General features: G+C 31.5%; 3 protein-coding genes across 7 annotated transcripts in view; all 3 read left to right on the top strand.

The window, feature by feature from the left end:
• The window catches only part of LOC132910659 (segmentation protein cap'n'collar), a 116,328-nt gene extending 105,239 nt beyond the window's left edge, over positions 1-11,089 (top strand). For all 5 annotated transcript variants that reach the window (XM_060966489.1, XM_060966488.1, XM_060966490.1 and 2 more), the window contains exons 8-13: positions 6,951-7,239; positions 7,608-7,756; positions 7,857-8,033; positions 8,236-8,334; positions 8,543-8,907; positions 9,041-11,089. In XM_060966489.1, the coding sequence (XP_060822472.1) occupies positions 6,951-7,239; positions 7,608-7,756; positions 7,857-8,033; positions 8,236-8,334; positions 8,543-8,907; positions 9,041-9,208 (1,247 nt within the window). In that variant the 3' untranslated portion in view covers positions 9,209-11,089. The remainder of the gene's footprint in view (positions 1-6,950; positions 7,240-7,607; positions 7,757-7,856; positions 8,034-8,235; positions 8,335-8,542; positions 8,908-9,040) is intronic.
• An 803-nt stretch (positions 11,090-11,892) lies between these two features.
• LOC132910698 (protein DPCD) lies at positions 11,893-13,526 on the top strand. The gene is made up of 4 exons (XM_060966595.1): positions 11,893-12,039; positions 12,558-12,760; positions 12,898-13,131; positions 13,401-13,526. The coding sequence occupies exons 1-4, from the start codon at positions 11,961-11,963 to the stop codon at positions 13,503-13,505; spliced, it is 621 nt and encodes a 206-aa protein (XP_060822578.1). The 5' UTR covers positions 11,893-11,960; the 3' UTR covers positions 13,506-13,526.
• A 42-nt stretch (positions 13,527-13,568) lies between these two features.
• LOC132910680 (RNA/RNP complex-1-interacting phosphatase) overlaps positions 13,569-21,517 on the top strand; it is a 44,489-nt gene continuing 36,540 nt past the window's right edge. The window contains exons 1-2 of the mRNA XM_060966547.1: positions 13,569-14,019; positions 14,740-14,815. Coding sequence (XP_060822530.1) covers positions 13,997-14,019; positions 14,740-14,815 — 99 coding nt within the window. The 5' untranslated portion in view covers positions 13,569-13,996. The remainder of the gene's footprint in view (positions 14,020-14,739; positions 14,816-21,517) is intronic.

Genomic DNA, 21,517 nt, shown 5'->3' with positions numbered 1-21,517 from the left:
CGCTTGCATCGTGATTAATTAACACTTGAACGTCGATGAAGTGTTTTGCAACTTTTGCCAAACGTGTGCCATTTCCTCTCCGTACGTTAAACTATCGTTTCAAATTATTTTTCATTCAGTCATCGCGCGTACTCATCGTCTCCCGTATACTAGCATTTCATGCGTTCATCTTTGAAAAAAACGTATCGCCTACGGATTGAGATATCGATCATCGTAGCGAGATCTCAGGAAAACTATGTAATAAGTTTCCTTTGATGTAAACATAGCATTAAGAACAAAAACTTTGTAGCGTCACCCAAAATCAAGTCGGAAACCACCGCTATTAATAGTTACGTGCGCGACCGCATGTGCTTTATTATCACTTGGCGAGGTTTGCGAACAGATATCGCATCCATATTTGAGATGCTTAGTCACGCGACCTCGGTTATTCGAAAGGCTTCTCCTCTATTTAGTTCGCTACAGATGAATTTTGAGAGTACAGGTCTGTGCAAAGTGCATCTCGCAACAGCGAAAGAAGAATGTTTCTCGTAGGTAATGAACTTTCTTAAAAAACGATTTCTGAACGATTCCCCTGAAACGTTATCGTTCGTACGATAAGATACTTGATATCTTGATATACTATTTAGATATTAAGGGGAATACACAAAGACACACATATATATATATGCTTGCAAAAAAATTGTCGAGTCATGCCTGGTACCTGGCAACGTAAATTATTACGACCGCTCTTTATTATTATATTATGCCGTTATAAAACTATTTTGCGTCCTTACTTCATGAGACAGCAATTTGGTGATCGCCATTTATCCTTGACAATTTTAAGATGACGCAGATGGCTACGAATGAATGTTACAGCGGTTAGATGTAAACGATGAAACGTAAAATTGTCACTTGTGCTGTTTTAATGTCGTATAGCTGTAGGAAGCATAAATGTGTCCCGTTTTAATTAGATTCGACGAGCCTATTCTTTCTTTCCAGCGTAATAACACCTGGTATAAAGAAAAAGAAGGCTTTCTGTGTTTTTAACGTCCGTGTAAAACAGCAGGATATGCAAAACAAAAGGGATAATTACGTACACGCGGCAGATAAGTTTGCAAAACTACACCCACGAGCAGCGGTGAAAGTACGAATGACTGTCGGCTGCATACTTATGTAGTTACGTTTCCTTACACTGTTATATCGCGTGATTACGATAGACGAACATTTGCACTATATGTGGGCAAGACGTACGTTAATTGCGCTGATTGATGACCATTTCCATGGAATTGCGGAAAATTTTATTGAAATAAATCGTATAAATCGATGGTGTCACATTAAATGTTAAAACCAAATTCTTTTTTTAAATTTGTTTAATTTTGTTACTGACGTCGTTGGATTCTAATGTTGCAAATAGCTCAATTTGCTGTTTAATATATAAAATAAATATTAGTTGAAATGAATTAAAAGTTATATTTAAGTTCTTTCTTTGTTAATGTTATTACTGGTGTTACTTACCAATACGTTTCTTCTTTCTTCAATTTTCAATTTGATATGCAAATCGCTATACTCGGAATACAATTCGTTCCGTTTATTTATCAAAATTAATGAGTAACCGTATGTCGTAAAATCGCGCCATTATATAGATACTGGAATTGCATTTGCGCATACGTCAATTAAGCAGCAATATTTACTGCAACTTCAATTTTTCGTGTTTCTTTTATGTTGCTACTAATATCTCCAAGACATTATCAGTAATATTATGTTTTCTCGCGCGCATTTAATTATGAAGAGAGAAGCGAAAGAATGTCATTTTTACTAATAAAAAGAAACGTGACTTTTAGTCTGGAAAATTTTATATCACATGAGAAGATACAACCGCTTTCAAGACAGTCTATTATGTCACTGATAAAATTAGAAGTAACGTAGTAACATGAAAAGTCCATGCATATGATAAACAACTTTTTTATTTCTTCTAATTATGTTCATCGTTCTACTGAAATCAGCGTTTTGTTAAATTTCATAACATGTAAGACGTATCATTAATTCTCATCTTAAAACGTTGTTATTTGTTTATCAGCTTTGATCGCACTCAAGATTATATCCTACAGTAACATATCGTACGATATTCTCAATCAATTTCTGTCTTTCTCGGCTACTTGTTATCTCACTTCGTATAGTAAAAATATAACGTTAATATCAATAAAAACTTGATTTCTCAATTAAATTTGTATGCCATACCTAGAAACGATTCTATTCGTTTTACTGGACAGAGAGTGGCACGTAACGTATCACAAGGAAGTTTCCCATTTTTTTAGAATACAAGGGTTTATCAGAAAGGACTCTAAAGTCCAATCATAGCGAAGCGGTATAAACGATAAAACATGTTTGAGACCGCGCTAAAACGAACTTGTTTTTAGCAAGGTCAGTTCTTTACTATTTCTTTGATAGCAATGGAACATGAAAAAAAGAAATATGAGATATTTGTAATTAAATTACATCTCAATGTTACTGATACGCACGAGAGGAAATGCAACTGTTTTTCCTTATAAATATATCTTGCCATGTACGATATAAATATATTATATAAATACGTGTGTTATACGGAACATTTTGAAATTTTGTCAGTACCGAATGAAACTCGACTATCATAGTAGTCGTATTGATAAACTTTGAAACAAATCTGAAAATATACACAAAAGCTACAGCATGTTTAGCGAAAGTTATGTTTTACAGAGACAAACAAAGTATCTAAACTCAAATTATTTATTATATTAATAAGCTTCGATGACCTCAGCAGGACCTTTTTTATCGCTTGTTATTATATGGTTAAGATTGTTGTTCGTATCGTGTACTAATTTTTTATTTACAGTAATTATCTTGTAACATCTGTATACATTTTCAGATCGGTTCCTTAAACCAATACGATCCTGACAGTAGCAGTGAAACTTCAAAATGTTTCATATATTATAATAAACACATAAAAAGTTTCTAAGATAAATAACGAAATATTTTCGTGATAGTAATGTAAAAATGTAGTAGAACTATCGCTTTGTTTTTATGATAAGTAAATAGATTACAATAGTGTTATATACATGACAATTGCTATCGTTCCTTGACATAGTATTTTTAAAGCGTGTAGCTAGATGACTTAACAGATTAACGTGAAATACGCTAAGTTACTGATCGATGAACGAATTATCCAAGGGTACGCGAAGTTGACTATATGACGAATCGGTGGACACGCGACGTAGCTGTACGACGTCGCTCCCACCGTCGTCGGTGTCCGTCCAATGCCGAAGTGAAAAGTGACGCTAGTCACCAGCCTCTTGAAGCGAGTGGTGACGCCCCGCGCCGGGTCAGCCTCTCGGCTACGCGCCACCAACTAAAATACTGTAGTTATGTTTACGCTGCGTTCGCGATCGAATGCCTATCTAACATATCTCGTGATGTCGCGGTAATCGTACGAGTCTAGACGAGCATAATGTGTTCTCCGAGGAGAAATCATTGGCCATGATAGATTCCCGTTTGTGTGCATCTCATCAACGATGAACTATGATTCCGTGAATCTATAATACATTTTTTTTTACTGACTCATATAAAAATTTTGTATAATCATGCGGTTGTGTGACAGTTTGTGATTCATTAAGTGTTCACTTATTTTAATTCATTAAAATGTGTCGATATAGTGTACAATATCGAATTCGATATTGTTGAACGACAGAAGTGATTATCGATTGAAACATAGTGGATCGTATCGACGAACAAACGGATTCTTAATCGCAAGAATCTAAACTTGAGTTGATAACTGTATCTTTGTCCTTAGCACCGAGCCATTGTTGAATTGCGTGTAAAGAAAGGGGGACACAGTGTAGATATATTTGTGTTTATCTCAGCGCGATTAATATGCACCAGCAGGAGGTAGATTCAATATGCCGCGGAAGATTGTTGTGAAAGAGAGAAAGGAACATCTGGTAAAGTAAAGGTGCTAAAGAGCTGGTTACTACGAGAAAACACATTTACGCCGGCGACGTTCTCGAACATGTACTCCTACACGTATTGTACCGTTTACTGTACCTTGAAAATTCTCGAGATATAGTACCGGTTTATACGTAGATACGTTTAAAGCGAAACGACCGATCAATCGAAGAGAAGGATATATAGTCAGGTTATTCTCCTGATGTTAAAGCGTATCGATCGAAAACATTGATTTTTGGATTAAGCTCTTCTAGAGCTTAAATGGCGACTATGGGAGTTATCGTATATATACCACGTAGGTAATTTTTTTTTTCCCGAGAATGAGTAATATTTAAACGTATGCATTTGACGTCGACTCGTGCTCGACTTATCAGTGATCGGCAAAATAATATCGTGTTTTCATATTTCACGCGCTAGTTTCTTACTTCGTTGTAAACCTTGTCTCGTTAAAGATGAACTATACAAATTGCCATTGTTTGCATTTTTGACATCCCGATTATACTATGTTTATTCATGTCGATTTACGATAGAAAATGTAAGAAGTTATAAATAATATTCGACTGCTTGATTTTGTCGTAAGAAGGAAGAGAGAAACGTAATATGCGCGAGCTTTGGAATTCGTATATATAGTTAGGTATATACATAGTTCACAATGTGCAGAGTATATCACGTGTTTGATATGCCATCGACCTACATGTACTCTGGATTAACTCTGTGACCAGCATTGAATCTATTGAACTCGAATAGCGTTCGACTTAAGCACTTAAGCGGTACTTAAAGACTGAAATTACGCGCTTCTTGAATAAAAATGATGTTATATCATAATACGTTTCTCATTTATAGATTCCATTGAAAAGTGAATTCGTTAGTCTGATAGCTTATCGCTGAGATCGAAAGTGCTGAGTCACAACAATTTAACGATTTACTCTGTGCATTCTTACTATATTTTTTTCTTCTTACACTTCGTATTTTTTCATGCTTACATCGCTATATATAATAGTCTGTTATTGAATATAGTTCAGCGCATTAAATGAAAAATGATAAATAAAATTCAAATGAGTATAACAAGCCTAGCTTGAACCATTAAGTCATACTACACATATATATATCATTTCATGTATGTTAATAGTGTTCGCTTAATACAACACATGTTTCAATGAATATTTTAAGACAGACTTAATAATTTTTAAATATAATTTAATTGTTGTGCTCAAAATTATCCGTTTACTGAAAATGTAATATAAAATCGTTTTAATTGAAAGCGTTAATTCTTTTATTTGTGCTAAAATTTCAAATGAAATGTACGTATATAGTACGTATAGCAGTTAAATATATAATAATATACATATATTATGCAGCGAACGTACGACTAATCAAACGTTAAATCACACAGACATTTCATCTATTCCTTGGTAATGTGAAATCATTATTATTCCTCGCGGTATAATTTACATACTTTTTCTTGAGGCAAACAAACTTACTTGAGAAACTTGCATCAATAAGGACAATGTATTGAAAAAATCAACAATTTAAAAATATATCGTAGCTCTTATCTGAGATACGTATATAATCGTTAGTATAATGAGGAGTAAAAAAAAAGAAATGGTAATAAAGCATTATATTTCTTTTCGCAAAATTAGTTGATAAGAGCGAATGAAACTTGATCTTAGTCACGTACGATTCTGTTGCAGCTGAATGTGCTGAATGTTTCTAAGAAACGCGGTATCACTGTACCAGCGCATCTTAATCTCTTTGAATGCAACGTTCCTGCGTTAATTTCTTGTCATATATCCGGCATGGATTCTACAGGCGATATTGACTTCTCTTTTTAATTTTTATCTTTTTCGCAATATGTTATTCTTCGATAAACTTGCCAAGTTGTGTTTATTTTGTATATCTATATACGTATGTATATTTGATAAAATTCACCAGTTATCTTATGTTTAAATTATTGATTCATACATATATCTAGTATTGGTAATAATTTTGATTCGTCGAATAAATATGTAGAATATGTTTCGATAAGTTCATTCTAAATTAAACTAGGGCAAGTAGAGTCGATAACATGTGAAATAAACATATTCTTATACATAACGTATTTCTTTCATTTATCGTATAATTTTTCACGATCTCTTGATTTTATCTTGAAGATATAGCGCACATTAATAGGCATGGTTGATCAAGAAGTAATCCACGCGACCAATAGACCTTGAGCTTGAGCCTTCCTCTTCTTACGGCATGTGTATTTTCACACTGTTCGTTAAATGAAATATATACATGCACTGTTTCTCAAGTAATTATTTAATAAAATCATGTGAATATTTCTTATTACACACAACTGTTTCACTTGCACCATAACTTGACAACTTTAGTAAAAATAAATATTATTGCTACAAAAATAATTACACACAATGTGTAACTTATAAAAATGTACTATTACAAATTTAATACTCCATCATTTCATGTATATTAATAGTGCTTGCTTAATACAACACATATTTTACTGGATATTTTAAGACAAACTTAATAATTCTCAAGTATAACTTAATTGTTGTGGATGACGCTTAAAATTATCCCTTTACTGAAAATGTCGTAATATTAAACCGCTTTAATTAAAAGAATTAACTCTTTTATTTGTGCTAAAATTTCAAATGCAATGTATGTATATAGTACACTTTTTCACATTACTAATGTATTTATAAGGTTCACTGATAAGCAAAATTGTAAGTCAAGTAAATAAGGAAATGCAAAATCGATCATTTCGAAAAATTTCCTTTTCACGTTATCATATACATATATCATTTCATAAAGTAGCCTTTATTTTCATATTTGTCCGTATTTATATTTTTGCCTTAATTCTCTCTCTCTCTTTGATTCTACAAAAAATCCTTTTATTAGATGAATTTAATTATAGTTATATGATTTATATTATAACTTAAATTACATTAATGTAATATATAATGAGAACATATTGTTATTAAAATTAAATGTTACAGGCATGTATACCATGCGCATGCTAGATAATGGTAATAACAACGCTTCTGGTCCAACGGGAGCAGCAGCCTTGTCAGGAGTTCAGACAGCTGGTGGTACGACCTCTTCGGCGACAGGAGTTACGACACTTCCGGGTGTAACAGACGAAAGGATGGATGCATCCAGTGATAGTGCTGTCAGCAGCATGGGCAGCGAACGTGTACCATCCCTTTCGGATGGCGAGTGGATGGAAACAGGATCTAATTCTAGCCATACACAGGCTGATTCTCATTATACTATGGATTATGCTAGGTGATTAAATTATATTGAAATAATGAAACAATTTCAATAGAATGTTATTTACCAATCGGACAAATTGATAAGTAATTCCTATATTTTGTATTGCAATCTCGCTTCTTGTTCGAATTAACGTTATTACTGAAAATTTTATTAAATGCTCTTACATAATAAAAACAAGATGGTAATTAAACAAATAAAGTTTTGCAATATAATTTTACAAATTACAATAATTAATAATTAGTCATGTAAGATACGACTGTCGCAAGTTACAGTTTTTCTAAGACTATATAATTTTGTCGATAAATGAAAGTAAATGACGTAAATTGTAAATCATAATATTAATAATGTTTATGTAATTATATTAGTCATTTTGTTATTAGCAAATACCGCATGTCATACGACTGTAACTATTCCGTTTCTGGAAGGAATGCTGGTTCACCAAGATGTCAAACAGAGCGTACAATGCCTCCAGTTGCTCAAAAAAAACATCAGATGTTTGCAAAACGATACTTCCAGGAACAAGGAACTGGTTAGTTTATATATATAAAAAAAAAAAAATATCGATACAATGTGGCATCGTATGTAATTAAGATTTAATGGATTTTACATCTATTTCTCATACATGGCAGGTTCGCCTCTTGGAGCTACAGCACATCCTACCACTCCAATGAAATATGAATATGAATCGCACACAGTCGGTGCTGGGGCACCAGGAAATGCCTATTCTGGTCCGATCGAGGGTGCAGCTGGGCCTCAACCTGAAATAAAATATAGTTGTAGTGTAGATTTCAGTCGTCATCAATCAGGTAAAACTGATTTCTTAGCTTCTGAATATTCATATCAAACAGATATTTCTTAGCTTTACTTTACAGAACTCTAAGACGATAAAATATTTTAAATAAAATATATTATTATTTTTATTAGTAAGTAAGCAAGCGTATTATTTAAGTAAGCGAGATGTGTCAGGTATTAAGCATAATAATAATTGCTTCTTTTTTACATCATCAGGACGTTCAGCTATAGAACACGTTCATCATAATCACACGTACCATTTACCTGCAGAAAGTTCCGGATCTCTTCAACGTCCAGTTTCTCGTGACAAAAAAGGTGAACTGTATAGATCAAACTGACAACATGATTGTTGCATATTTTAATAATATTATAATGTAATAATGCTATATTATTAATTTTAATAATTAAAAAATATTATTAAAAATATTAATAATATTAATAACATTATAATATACTTTAATAATATATAATATTTATAATTCAATAGTATTACATTTGTAATCTTCGTTAATGTTTTTTGTAGTACGTAAAAGTGATAGCGAGGAACACCTAACTAGAGATGAGAAAAGAGCAAGGGCGTTGAATGTCCCTATTCCGGTGAATGATATTATTAATCTACCAATGGACGAATTTAACGAACGTCTTAGTAAATACGATCTCAGTGAAGCACAATTGTCTTTGATACGTGACATTAGAAGACGGGGCAAGAACAAAGTTGCCGCTCAAAACTGTCGCAAGCGTAAGCTAGATCAAATCATTAGCCTTGCTGACGAAGTAAAGGAGATGAGAGACCGCAAGATGAGGCTTATTCGTGAACGAGAATTCATGCTTATTGAAAGACAACGTGTAAAAGATAAATTTAGTCAACTATATCGTCATGTATTTCAAGTTAGTATATTTTATTAGTTATTTATTTTGCAAATAAATTGGAAATTCGGCTTGTAAATAATATAAGTTAATAATTAGATGTAATATTATTCGTATATTAAAATTAAAAACAACTTTACCATTTAATTTGCAGTCCTTACGTGACCCTGATGGCAATCAATATCATCCTTACGAATACAGTCTTCAACAGTCTGCCGATGGAAATGTGTTGTTAGTGCCAAGGAACCAGACGAATCCTCACCATCCACGTCCTACAACAATGGAACCAAAAACAAAACCTGATCCTGAACATAAGGAATGAAATTATCAAGAAATCACGTTTTAAAACGTTTGGGAAGAGGAACTTTATTTTCTTCATATACCGGCTGCTCTTTTGCAAAACGAACATAAAGACGGTGCTGAGACGAAAACTCACCTACGATTTTAAATACCACAATGACGAGTTTGCGTAGAAAACTTATTGCTTAATACTGATATATTTCACACATGTTCAAATAAATGAAAAAATTTTCAAGTTTTGCAGAAACTCACATTGAGTCTCACGTTTCTTTACGACTAAAGAATAATCATCAAACGTAAGAAATGTCGATTGTACATATAGTTATATAGCATAAATAAACCAATAAACAATATAAATAGAAAAAAAGTAGACAACACTTATAAAAGTCTGCGTTATATTTTTTAATGTAAAATTTTTATTTATTATTTTAAACAACGATATCATTATGAGTTGATTTACAATCATGAGTTCATTAAAAAAAATAATCATATTATAAAATTTTTTAAGCGTCACTTTTTTTCTATTAAAATTCAAGGGAACATTATAATAATAATCCAATTAAAATAATTTTCTTATAATTCTCTTTTGTTATTTTTATAACACAAGTGTGTTTTAATCCTAAATGCATGTATATGTACATGTATGTTTTTTACGCACTGTGAGTATATTACATATACATATAGTGAGTATATTACATATACTTACATTTTTATGAAGAGGATTTAATGCGTTTCGATGCAGTTGTTTCAGTTATAAATATATATACATATGATATATATTTGATATATAACTGACGTAGGTGTTAACTATCTGCGATCACATCGAAATGTGATTATTCAATATAATTCGTGTCTGTTAAATTAAATCACTTTCAAAATTATTAAAATATAAACTTGCCAAACTTCATAAATATTTGCATATTTTGATAGAAATAAAAAAGGGAGTTACATTGAGTTTGTTATACATAACTCAATAGGGAAGAGATAAAATATATCTGCACAAATATGCAATGCTAGGGAAATAAACATTTGTTGCACAACATGTTTGTAATTTGCAATGATAAAAATCAGGAACGCAAAATTAAACTTGCATTTATTAAATTGGAAATTAAATAAAAGGAACAATTTAAATAATAAAAAATGTGTGTTAAAGCATCGAATAATATATATTGTTCTATGAACTGTTTAGTGTTCTGTACAGTAAACTGCTCCAAAAATGTTAAATTTCAGTCCGTTCAAATGAAATATTAACGATAAATTGTAATATAAAGTGAGGAGATATCTAGTAATTAATGTGACTATGTGGATACTTTTAACGCAACGTGTTGTACTGCTACAATATTAATAATAGTATTGTTTGAAACATGAACGAAAACATAACAAATACACATATTTTTATAAAGTAAGGGACGAATAAAGTTTAGGTATTTCACATTTGTCTTTGTATATATATATTAATATAGTTAGAATAATTTTCTATAAATATTATACATATATAAATATCGAACATATGTATTTATGTATATACATGTATATGTATAAATACATATATGCAGAGTAATAATTGAGATATATGTTATAAGATTAAAAACGAAAAAGAAATACTGTTTATGCCGACAATTTATAATAGTCATGTCTTTATTAACATTTACATACACAATTGTATTTATATTATTGGGTGTAGGCTGCCTTTACGTACTGTATTTAGCGAGTGGAGATCACATTGTTAAGAATTGCTGCAAAAAGAATAATTTACAATTACTCTGTTCGTGAATTGTACAAACGAACTAGATTTATACACCTCAATTCCATCTGATCACATTGTCATTTTAAGATCTCCTATGTCATTAAATTTCTATATTGTATAAATAAAGCTGAATAAACCTTTGGGGAAATTACTGTATACATTTTAATATAATATGTGCATGATACTTGTCCATCTTCATGCTATTTTTGAAAAATTAAGAATTTAAAAATAAAAATAAAACTGTGAAAGCTATTACCTATGTAATTATAATGCTGATAAACAAAAATAATTTTTACAATAAAAATATTACATAACATATTTCTATATGCAAAAGTACCGTAGGTTTTTTAATATGAACAAAAGTTGAAATTTTATATGAAGTTACAGTGTTATAAACCAAAAATATTCAGGATAGTCTGATATATCAGTTTGCAAAATACAATTTTGCCTAATACTACTTTATTTCTTTGGTTCTTTGTAATATATTTCTCTTATGAATATACCTCTGCAATATATTTGCAAAAAATTATAATATTTACTGTTTATATACATTGCATGTGATGCTAGAGAGCATACTAGAATGGTTATATAATACGTAAATAAAAGAATAATTTTCATAGTATATAACAAGAAAGTTAAACATCATATAAAAATTATAGTGTATAATTTATTGTAAATGTATTGTGAAGAATATAGTCCCAGAATAACTGATGAATATAAATACTTCTCCTCTAAAGTTTCCAAGGACTTTTACTAATTGTAAGTCAAATGTATGTATGTAAGTTAAATGTATGTATCTATATATTTCCTTTTGCAAAAAACTGTAAATAATTAATATGGCTAATGAGAAATATTAACAATTTATTTTATATATTATGATATTTAAATTATTTATATATTTAAACATGTTTCTTTCTAATTAAATCGTTTAATGATTCTTTCAATGTAGTATTTTGAATATTAGTAAAGTATAAATAGCTACCATAACATGAAATATATGTAATTACAGAGAGTTGCTAGGAGACTGATGAAGTATTTACCAATGGCATCTGAGGAGTGGTTGAGACTTATTGAAAGTGCTACGAAAACTGCAATTATCCAAGATGGTAAGATAATTTAAAAATATATTAATGTCATATATTTAAAGCTTTCGTTATGTATTGAACTTTTTTGTTTAAGAACTATTCAAAGATTGCTTAAATGTAAAGATTTTTAAATGTACAGTTCTAACCTTCAAAATGTTTAATCAATACATACCGTCACTTGAAATTTTTTATTATTTGTTTGTTATTGACAATGTCATGGATTAATCTCGAACTTTTCTCTATAACCGAATTATCTATTATATGTAAAATGTGTTATACATTATATGTAAGTTTCATTTAAATGTAATGTAAAATGTAAATGTGCTTTACAAAATTACAGATATGAATATGCCTATTATATGATTTTATTGACATTTTTATTTCTTTTGTCAGCTATTTCTTTTGTCAGCTAAATGTTATTTTAACAAATGTTGTCAGATGTAATTTGATGTATATAATTACATATGGTTACATAAAGCAATGTTACATCTTCAAAAAATTATGTCAAATATAATGTTTTTATATACTTTTATATATAGGAAAAAGAAAAGTCCATTTTTTAATGGAAGATGGTAGGGAAATGGTAGAAGAATACCATTTAGAAACAAATGTTTTAGTACGGAGAGCATGGAAAGAGAAAGGAAAACTTGGACAAGATGTAGGTTGGAAAGTAGAAATTGGAGACCCTGAACCTAGACAAAATAATATTGAAGTATATGGGATTCAGGAAAGTTCAAGTGCTGTATGTGAAGTTTATTTTGCACAGTATAAGATTATATCATGTATCCAATACATGATTACCTATTTAATCTGAATACATGTTTGAATTTTCAAAGATATAATGAATAATAATCACTACTATATATATCTTTATAATAGCCATTTATTACAAGAAGAATTACGAAGACTGCACTTGAATGGCGCATAAGGAATTTGCCATATCCACAGAATGTATATAGCGTAACAGCAGAAGATGATAACACAATAACTGTTCGTACAACCAACAAAAAATATTTTAAAAAGATAATAGTTCCAGATTTAGAACGTGCTGGATTAAAAGTAGAACAAGACAGAATATCCTTCAAGCATCAATACAATACGCTAATTATTACGGTATGAGAAGTATCTGTATTTTTAATACATTTACATAACTAGGCTGCAGACTTTTATGCAATATTATATTTTTGTGAATATAAGTCGAAGGGCAGGATCTAAATAGTGATTTCATTTCATAGTGGTTTCATTTATTAAATATTGAGTACTTTGTATATTTTATATAGTTCTGTATATTATTCTATACATTTTTGCACCTTTAAATTTTTTACAAATGCATAAAAGTCCGCAACCTATACATAACTGTTATGTTCATCTCTTTTTTGTAGTATAAAAAACCACCTGCACTTCTGGAGTTGGAAAAAAAGGTATTAGATAAAATATTACAATTAAAAGCAAGAAAAGATGGTGATGTACAATGTCCAACAAGCTAATAAAATCTTTTTTTCTAAAAATATTTTTCTGTTTTGCTTGTCCACAGTCATATTTAGAAAATGCAGTCAAAAAAATTAAATTTCACATTATAATATTTATCATTAATATCATATAAATTAAACGCATTATTATATATAATTGAAAATTTGATTGAAACAAAAATTTATTGAAAAATTTATTTAAAAATATTAATCTATATAATTTTTATGCATATAGTAATCAAACGGTAAGTATTTTATTCTTTTTAATTTGCTTAAGAGAAATAATCTTTATAAATACTTTTTGTATGAAATTAATTTTTCAACGTAGAGGCATTGCGCGCACGAAAATCGAGAAATCGATAGATCGATCATTCGTTCGTTCTGCGTCGCGAGTACTATCGACTGCATCTAGCTACTTCGTGTGTGTACTGTGTAAACTGTGTTGGTGGTATTGCGTTTCCGTGTTATGCTTATAATTTCGCATTATAATATCTAAATAAGCAAAGAATATGATGAAATCTATACCCGAGAGGCAAGTATTATTTATTTTTTATTTTTTATAATCCCATTGAGTTTAATGAGGCATTTAAAACTATTTATTCAACGATTTAAATCGGAGGTCACATTGCATAGAGGTTATGTTATGCTGACTTTCCTTGTATTGTTTTTAATATTTCTATTCTAAGCGATATTAACGGTAGGAATCCAATTGTGAATTAAAAGATTATCGAATGTGTTTAGGTTTATCTGCTCCGTAGTCGTAATTAATACTAAATTTTTAATATTTCTAAATGCATTTACTCGATGCGGTTTGTATGGCAGTTAACTTATCGGTTGAGAAACGCATTTTTTTTTTATTGTAAGGTATTTCATAGACGGTACTTTTTCTAATATTAATATATATTATATATATATATATAGATAGATAGATATTAATATATAAACTAAAATACATTATTTCGATTGTATATATTAAATAAAATTTTTCAAATGCCATTATTGTTGAGTGTTAAATAATTTCAACTTCTATTATCTAAAATTATCAAGAATGAATCCAAATAAGTGCTCACACGGCGCTATTTCTTTTTGTTTAAAATCAGCTGTTTATGCTTATAGTTGTACAATGATATATGTACATATATGTATAACAAATGTATATTAAATAGATGAATAAATAAATGTATTTGTGTTCGCATTTTACATAATTTAAGTGTGTTGTATCTTTATTCATTACTATTATTTTCTATCTTAGGTGGTTGGACTATAAACCCTATGGCACAGTGATCAGTGGTACAAAAATTCTTCCCTTTAAAGTTCCATTAAAAGAGGTGAGTGTCTTTGTTAATGAACAATTGAAATTTGTAATTAAATATATGTTCCATACCTTTTTCACACATACCTTAACTTTTCGTTTCCAATAAATTTACAAACTGCAATGATCTTGTCAATAAGTTTACTAATTATAAGTGGAAAATATATAGTATAGTTATATGATTTTTATAATTGCAATTGTAATTACAAATTTACCCTTTAAGTATGTTTGAAATTTGATTCAAACGTTTTTGAAAGGATTTTGCTCAATATCTTTATTTATAGTAATTCAGATAGATTCAGTTTGTCAAAGAATTTATTTCTTTTTAATGACCTATAATTTTTTTATGCAATATAGAATACAAACTGTAAAATACATAAAATTGAAAGATAAATAAATATTTGTGATTAAATGGAATAATTAAGTTATCTTGCAATTGAAATATTTCTTGCGTTATTGAAATAGTAATAATTAAAATATACAATTACCATCAGAATAAGCAGAATCAAAGTAGAATAAGATACGTATTACTCTAGAAATTGTGTCTTGTTTTAAATATTTTGAAATTTGAAGCTTAAAGTTTCTTTAAAAGAAAGTTAGAAGAATGATTTTCATTTGCAAATCGTGTTTTTAAAACCGTCGCAGTTAAACGCATGGTCGATGGTCGTTGAAGTCGCTTTATTGTGTTTCTTTTTCTCTTACCTTCCATAGTAAATCAAACATCCTCTTCGCGGGGGTCGTGGCGGCTTCGAAGCTGAGATAAGATCGCATCGAATTCCAGAAATAGAGGATACGGTGCCGGTATCCATACGCGTGGTGCGTCTCGTACGACTTAGGTATGCGTGTACACGTTCCGAGATACGTGGCACGGGCCACCGTGAAATCGATGCATGCCAGTGGTATAGAAACCATTTTTATTTCCAGTAAAGTACAGTAAGGTGATCGATAAGGTACAAATAATGAGACACGTGACAAATTAATATTTGAGTTCCTTTCATAATGATTTAATAAATGATGATTAGACTGCTAATATTTATGCATATTTATTTTTTTATAAATATGTATACAGCTACTCACATTCGGTATAGTATATTAGACATATATAACATAGATGCAGACAATATTTAGACACATATAGATAACATATATTTGTTGCTTTGTATAAGAGAGGATGATTTAATTATCATGTTGTATATTCTATGAAAATATGAAGCATTTATTGTAGCTTGAAAATATGTAAATAATTCTCTGTTAAATACTTCTATTGTACAGTTAAATGTTATTGTTAGAAAGAAATTGTTATTGATAGCACCGTGGACGAATATGTAATTAGAAAAATAAAACTTATATGTTGCACTTATTAAATATTAACTATTCATTTTCAATAAAAATAGAAAATGAAACTAGGAGTTGATTTAAAATATATATACTAGGTGTAAAAAAAATGTCTGCGTTCGTTGAATAAAAATTGGTTCTATACCACTGGTGTGGCATTGGGAATGAGGGAGGCTTGTTTGTCGATGGACTGTGTTAGTAACGGTAAGGTGGGAAAGGCACCTCCGTGAGATCTGGTATCGGTCCAAGCCAAATTGCTGTATTGTTGCATGTCCTGACTCCAGCGTAGATATAAACAAGCTTGATGTATGCACGCACTTCGTTCGATACGTGCGGCGGTGCTTTTTGGATCGTGAATAGCTCAGCTCGATTGTTTGCCTAGTAGCTGAACAAAGTGCGATCGTACGCTCCCATGCTGGTTGCCGCTGTGTGATGTATGTATCGCAGTCGTGCTGTGATCTAGCGGCATTCACTGAAGTTTGTTGATTTTCAGGATACGTATACGTACGTGATTCAGTGACATCTTTTCTTCGTTTTTCTGCTTATTTGTATTAAGGTAACGGTTTTTAGATTGTATCTTTATATCGAAAGATCTGTAATTTGATTATGGACAATTTCGAGAGATACTAGGAAATAAAAATTGTTTGATATATTAAATAATATCTTCAATTGGTACTGATGAGTAATAGATAATGTAAAGAATGTCTAGGTTAAGTTACTTCTTCTTCAGTATCTTTATATTGAAAGATTTAGATTAAAGATTAAATCGATGGATAATAGATAATGTAAAAAAAGTTTGGGTTAAGCCACTTTGTTTTAGAATACTTCATCTCAATTTTTATTTTATATTTCGTACATACTATCAGAATACAGATTAGGATACTCTAAAATTAATCGATCAAACTATTATGGTTACACAGCACTCGATATCAGTTGAGGGTTCATATACAAACAAAAGTATCGAATGAAACAATTTTGAAGATATTTCTCCTAAATATAAGAACTACTTGCCTTTGGAATTGAGAATGACTGTATAGAGACGTTCATTGTGGACTTGAGTGTTTTACAGATGTAATGAAAAGTGGTATCAACGGTGAATAGATTTCCATGTGAAAATCGGCGTTAGCAATCGGATACGCACGGCTGGAGACGAGTCAGGAGGGCACCGCTATTCCCGTTTGTTTCGAGTCATTTAATTTCCGTCTAACTCCAAGCGAACCGGTTTTTCTCGTCTACCAACGTCCCCTGGACCAACAGCGGACAGTTGCAAATAAGTTCGGAACCTTTTTGGCCGGGATTGACCGCTATGCATATAGGCGTGCATGCATACGCAAAATAGGAGGGTGCCCCGACTAATTGATTCTGGCGTCGCGGGCATTACATAAAACAAGTCGAAGCGAGGGCCAGGAATTGGAGTTGGGTTGATTGGGCCCGTTGCGCCGGCCGCGGGGGGCCACTCGTTAATAGGGCCCTGAAATACCCGTGCGAGCTCGTGGCCGCGTGTGCTTGTGCTCTCTCTTTCTCTCTTTTCTTCTTCTTTCTTCTCTTCTCTCCTCTCCTCTCCTCTCTTCTCTTCTCCTCTCCTCTCTTCTCTTCTCTTCTCTTCTCTTCTCCTGTTTTCGTGTTCGTGCTCGTGCTCGTGCTCTCGAACTCGTGCCAGCACCCATTCTCGCTCACCTCTGCGCCTTCAGACCGCACGACGGACCGCTTCTTCATCTTCTATAAGAACGTGTAACAAATATCGGCTCACACGAAACGTGATACCGTCTTCGCCGACACGCTGTACGCTTTCTACCTTTCTCTCCCCCTTTACTTTCTTTTCTTTTCTTTTCATTTTTTTCACTCCGGACACCGTCCTCGATGAATTTAAGCCGATAACCCCTAGTCACCATATACATTGTAAAAGATGCGCTTTAAAGTCGATTTTAATTTTGGATTGAATTTCGTACGCGTGTAATTTGCCAAGGAATCGGTGGATGGAGGATGCTTGTCGAGGATCCTTCTGGAAGCTCGCTTCGCGATGGTTTAGCTTTAGGCTAACGCGGCCTTGGCTTTTAGGTTTTACGTTGTATGTACGTACTTGTCATTGTTGACACTGCTATTCTTTTACACGATCGATGCTATAATTCATGCATTTAATGTACTGCATTTCCTTCGTCATTGTTTCTATCCCTGTAATCTTCTATCATCTAATCTAATCAATCGCTTGTTGATATTATTACTTATTTAGATTTTGTATCTATAGTTCCAGTTAGCGTTTATTATAGTTATTTGTTTGTCGTATAAACTTTCTTTTCTCTCATCCTTTGCAGAAGGGTTTTATTATATTTATTATTATTTTTATTACGTTTCAAACGTGGGGTGGAAGAATAGAACGATAATAGAGGTACTAATAATTAATATTAGTATACATGCAACTTTCCTGTGAATTATTCTTGTATATTCGTTATAGTCAGGTAGTTTGATTAATTCGAACGGGGGTTGCGATTCCTTCCATTAACAGTGGAAACACATTTACTAATATTTTACTCGTTATACGAGTACAAGTAGTCGTGCTAATTTATTAGAATTACATAATCAAACCACTTTTTGATCGAATTTGTGATAAATTTAATATTTTACATTTATCCATTTAACTCTGCTCGTCTTGTATATTACGAGTTTCATAAGGCTTATTTATCGTGAGAAAAGATGCAGCACGAGAGATAAATGACTAAAAGATGAAATGATAGACATGGTTATACACGTGTTACTTGCAGTATGTCAGCAGCGAAGAATATTGAAATGTTTTCATCGCTCGTGCCGATGTTTATCGCTTCGAAAGTTCTTTTTTCGTTTGCATTTCATAAAGTGAGTGTAGATACTCGCTATATATACGCGAATCTTTCATTCAGCACGTTGCCATTTAATATTACAGTGAGAAATAAATATAAGGTAGAATGCTCGTTATTAAAATTAACAACAATCGTACATTTAAAATCAATTTAATGTTAATTGAATTAATACCATTGAAAGTGGAATAAATATATAGATAATGAATTGAATCGTATGATCGATAGATTAACAATAAAGTAAAATGTGTATAGACGGAGATAAATTTTCTCATTCTTTAGCACAAAAGGAATGATGTAAATGTTGGAAATCAGAAGGCAGATAGGCACACACACACATATATAGATATCGGATCGTATAGTATTCCTTCATTCTTACCATTCCATGCAGTTCAGCCAGAATACCTGAGGTTTTCCCCTAAGACCGTTCAACCGCAGTAGGCAAATTCTGCATGCTGAAGAAGAATATTAATTTCTGACTTAAGTTCAGGTTGGAATCCACTCGAAAATGGATAGGTTGTCTTCGTGGGTGATATCTGTATTTCAACCCTTGGAAATCTTCAAAATTCAGATCGCTATCGTGTTAACTTCTCGGTTACATTCAGGCTAACCACCCTCGTTGTTTTCACGGAGGTATAAGCCACTTTGCTTTGTTTCGAGAAATCGTGATTTCATGTATTTTGTCACAAAGCTCCTGTATTACAGGAAAATATGATTTATCTATTTTATTTATTTAAATGAATCTGTGTTGGACGTATTTTTCCTCCTGCAATAATTCACAAATTAATTGGATTATTTTAGATAATAATTATCAATTGTATCGGTTGAAATAATTCATAGAAACGGGAATGAATATAGTATGAATAACATCAGTCACGAATCTTCCTTTTTTCTTTCTTCTTTGGGGAATTATTATGTTGTCCGAAAAGTTACTTTCGTTTTATAAGGAAATAATAGACGCACAATGTTTTTTCTTTTATATTAGTTTATCGAATTATGCACGAACATAATAATAGAAATAGAATGATTTGGATCATACCTAATTCAGTAAAATAATATAAAACAGAAATTGTTGTTCTTCTATTATCACCTTATGAAAAGAAAGAAACTTCTAGGATAACCAACTACTTTCCAATATTCTGTTGCTAAACTAACGTAGTTTTTATTAGTTTGTTCCACTGCTTTAATATAATTTAATTTAAAAAACTCCATTCTTCGATACATATAAATTAAAGAAGCACACTTGACGGATGATCTATGATAAAATTAGCATCTTCCTTGTAAATAACTTTGTAACGTGGATACCTTCAGAATGAAATCTCCGTCAATATTTATGATGCGAACCTTTCTTCCAGAGGAATTCATGTAGATATACGATTTAACATGCGCGATGATTTGTCTGATTAATAATACAGGCTGTAATAATTCATAAAGTTTTTACACCATGCGATTTGCTCGTAGCCGAGGGATCGTCGAACATATAAAAATCGAAGAAACATTAAAAATCTTCAAAATTACGCGTCGAAGACATCGAATTAATTTGTCAGGCATACCGAAACCATCATTCACTGCTGCCATACGTGATATTTTGCTAGCGCATGTCGCACAGCACTGCAAACATTTTTTTCAGATATGATTTATGAACAAGTCCCTGGCAAACTTTGTAGTGAAGAATGTATTCGTGTCATGGTCCGGACTTCGTGTTTCTCGGACTTTTTGGCTTTCGTTTCGTTCTTCTTCTTTTTTTTTTTCTTTTTTTTTCTTTCAGCGAAATGTTAAGTAACGGGCTTCGACGATGGTAATCGGTTTGTTCACTGTCGGAAGTAATAAACGGCGGTATTGTACCTTGTCGTAGACGCTAATCTCGCGGGCAAACACACGATTTCATGGTGGAGGAATTATGGTTGTGCGCAACTTTTATCCCAAACTTTCGAAATCTGTCCGAATACAAACATCGTGCTGTCCATTTACAAATCTAGGACGGACAGGAACTTTAACTTTTTTGATATTGAATTGCGGAACATTTTTTGACACCTAATATTTTTTAATTGCTAAAATGGGTGTCCTTTTAACCGAGAATAGGGTCATACTTGATTATACTAATGGCATTTTAAAATCATGACAAATGAGTAATTCTTTCGTTGTGCAATTAATCTACTGAATTAAATAACTCAATTTATTGCAATCACTTCGAATTATCGAGAAAGAAATCGTAAAAATATGAAAGTATTTTGAAATTTTCATAACAAATTTTCTTCATTCTACATCGTCTGTAAAAGCAGGAAGACAGAAGGACATTCTCAATGGAACTTGATAATAACTTTCTTGTTTTTTATCAATGTCATAATATATTTCGTACACATTATACAAAATACGATTATCAGTTAATGGTAAAATAAATCTAACAACTTCAATTAATATATCAGAAGAAACTATTCGACACTTGCATGACATTGTTCAAGCCACGTTAAATCAACAATACGTAGATTTACTCGTTTTATACCACCTCCTCGTTCGACACTCGAGTGGATACATAATTTACCACGACTATG

Source organism: Bombus pascuorum, chromosome 9 (assembly GCF_905332965.1).
Source record: "Bombus pascuorum chromosome 9, iyBomPasc1.1, whole genome shotgun sequence".
NCBI classification, from domain to species: Eukaryota; Metazoa; Arthropoda; class Insecta; order Hymenoptera; family Apidae; genus Bombus; species Bombus pascuorum.
This window is presented reverse-complemented; position numbering and strand designations above follow the sequence as displayed.

Bases quoted from the DNA above. Each gene is read 5' to 3' on its own strand.
- LOC132910698 (XM_060966595.1), top strand. From the start codon at position 11,961: ATGAAGTATTTACCAATGGCATCTGAGGAGTGGTTGAGACTTATTGAA. The intron at 12,761-12,897 runs GTATGTGAAGTT...TCTTTATAATAG, and splicing joins TTCAGGAAAGTTCAAGTGCT to CCATTTATTACAAGAAGAAT. The intron at 13,132-13,400 runs GTATGAGAAGTA...TCTTTTTTGTAG, and splicing joins ACAATACGCTAATTATTACG to TATAAAAAACCACCTGCACT.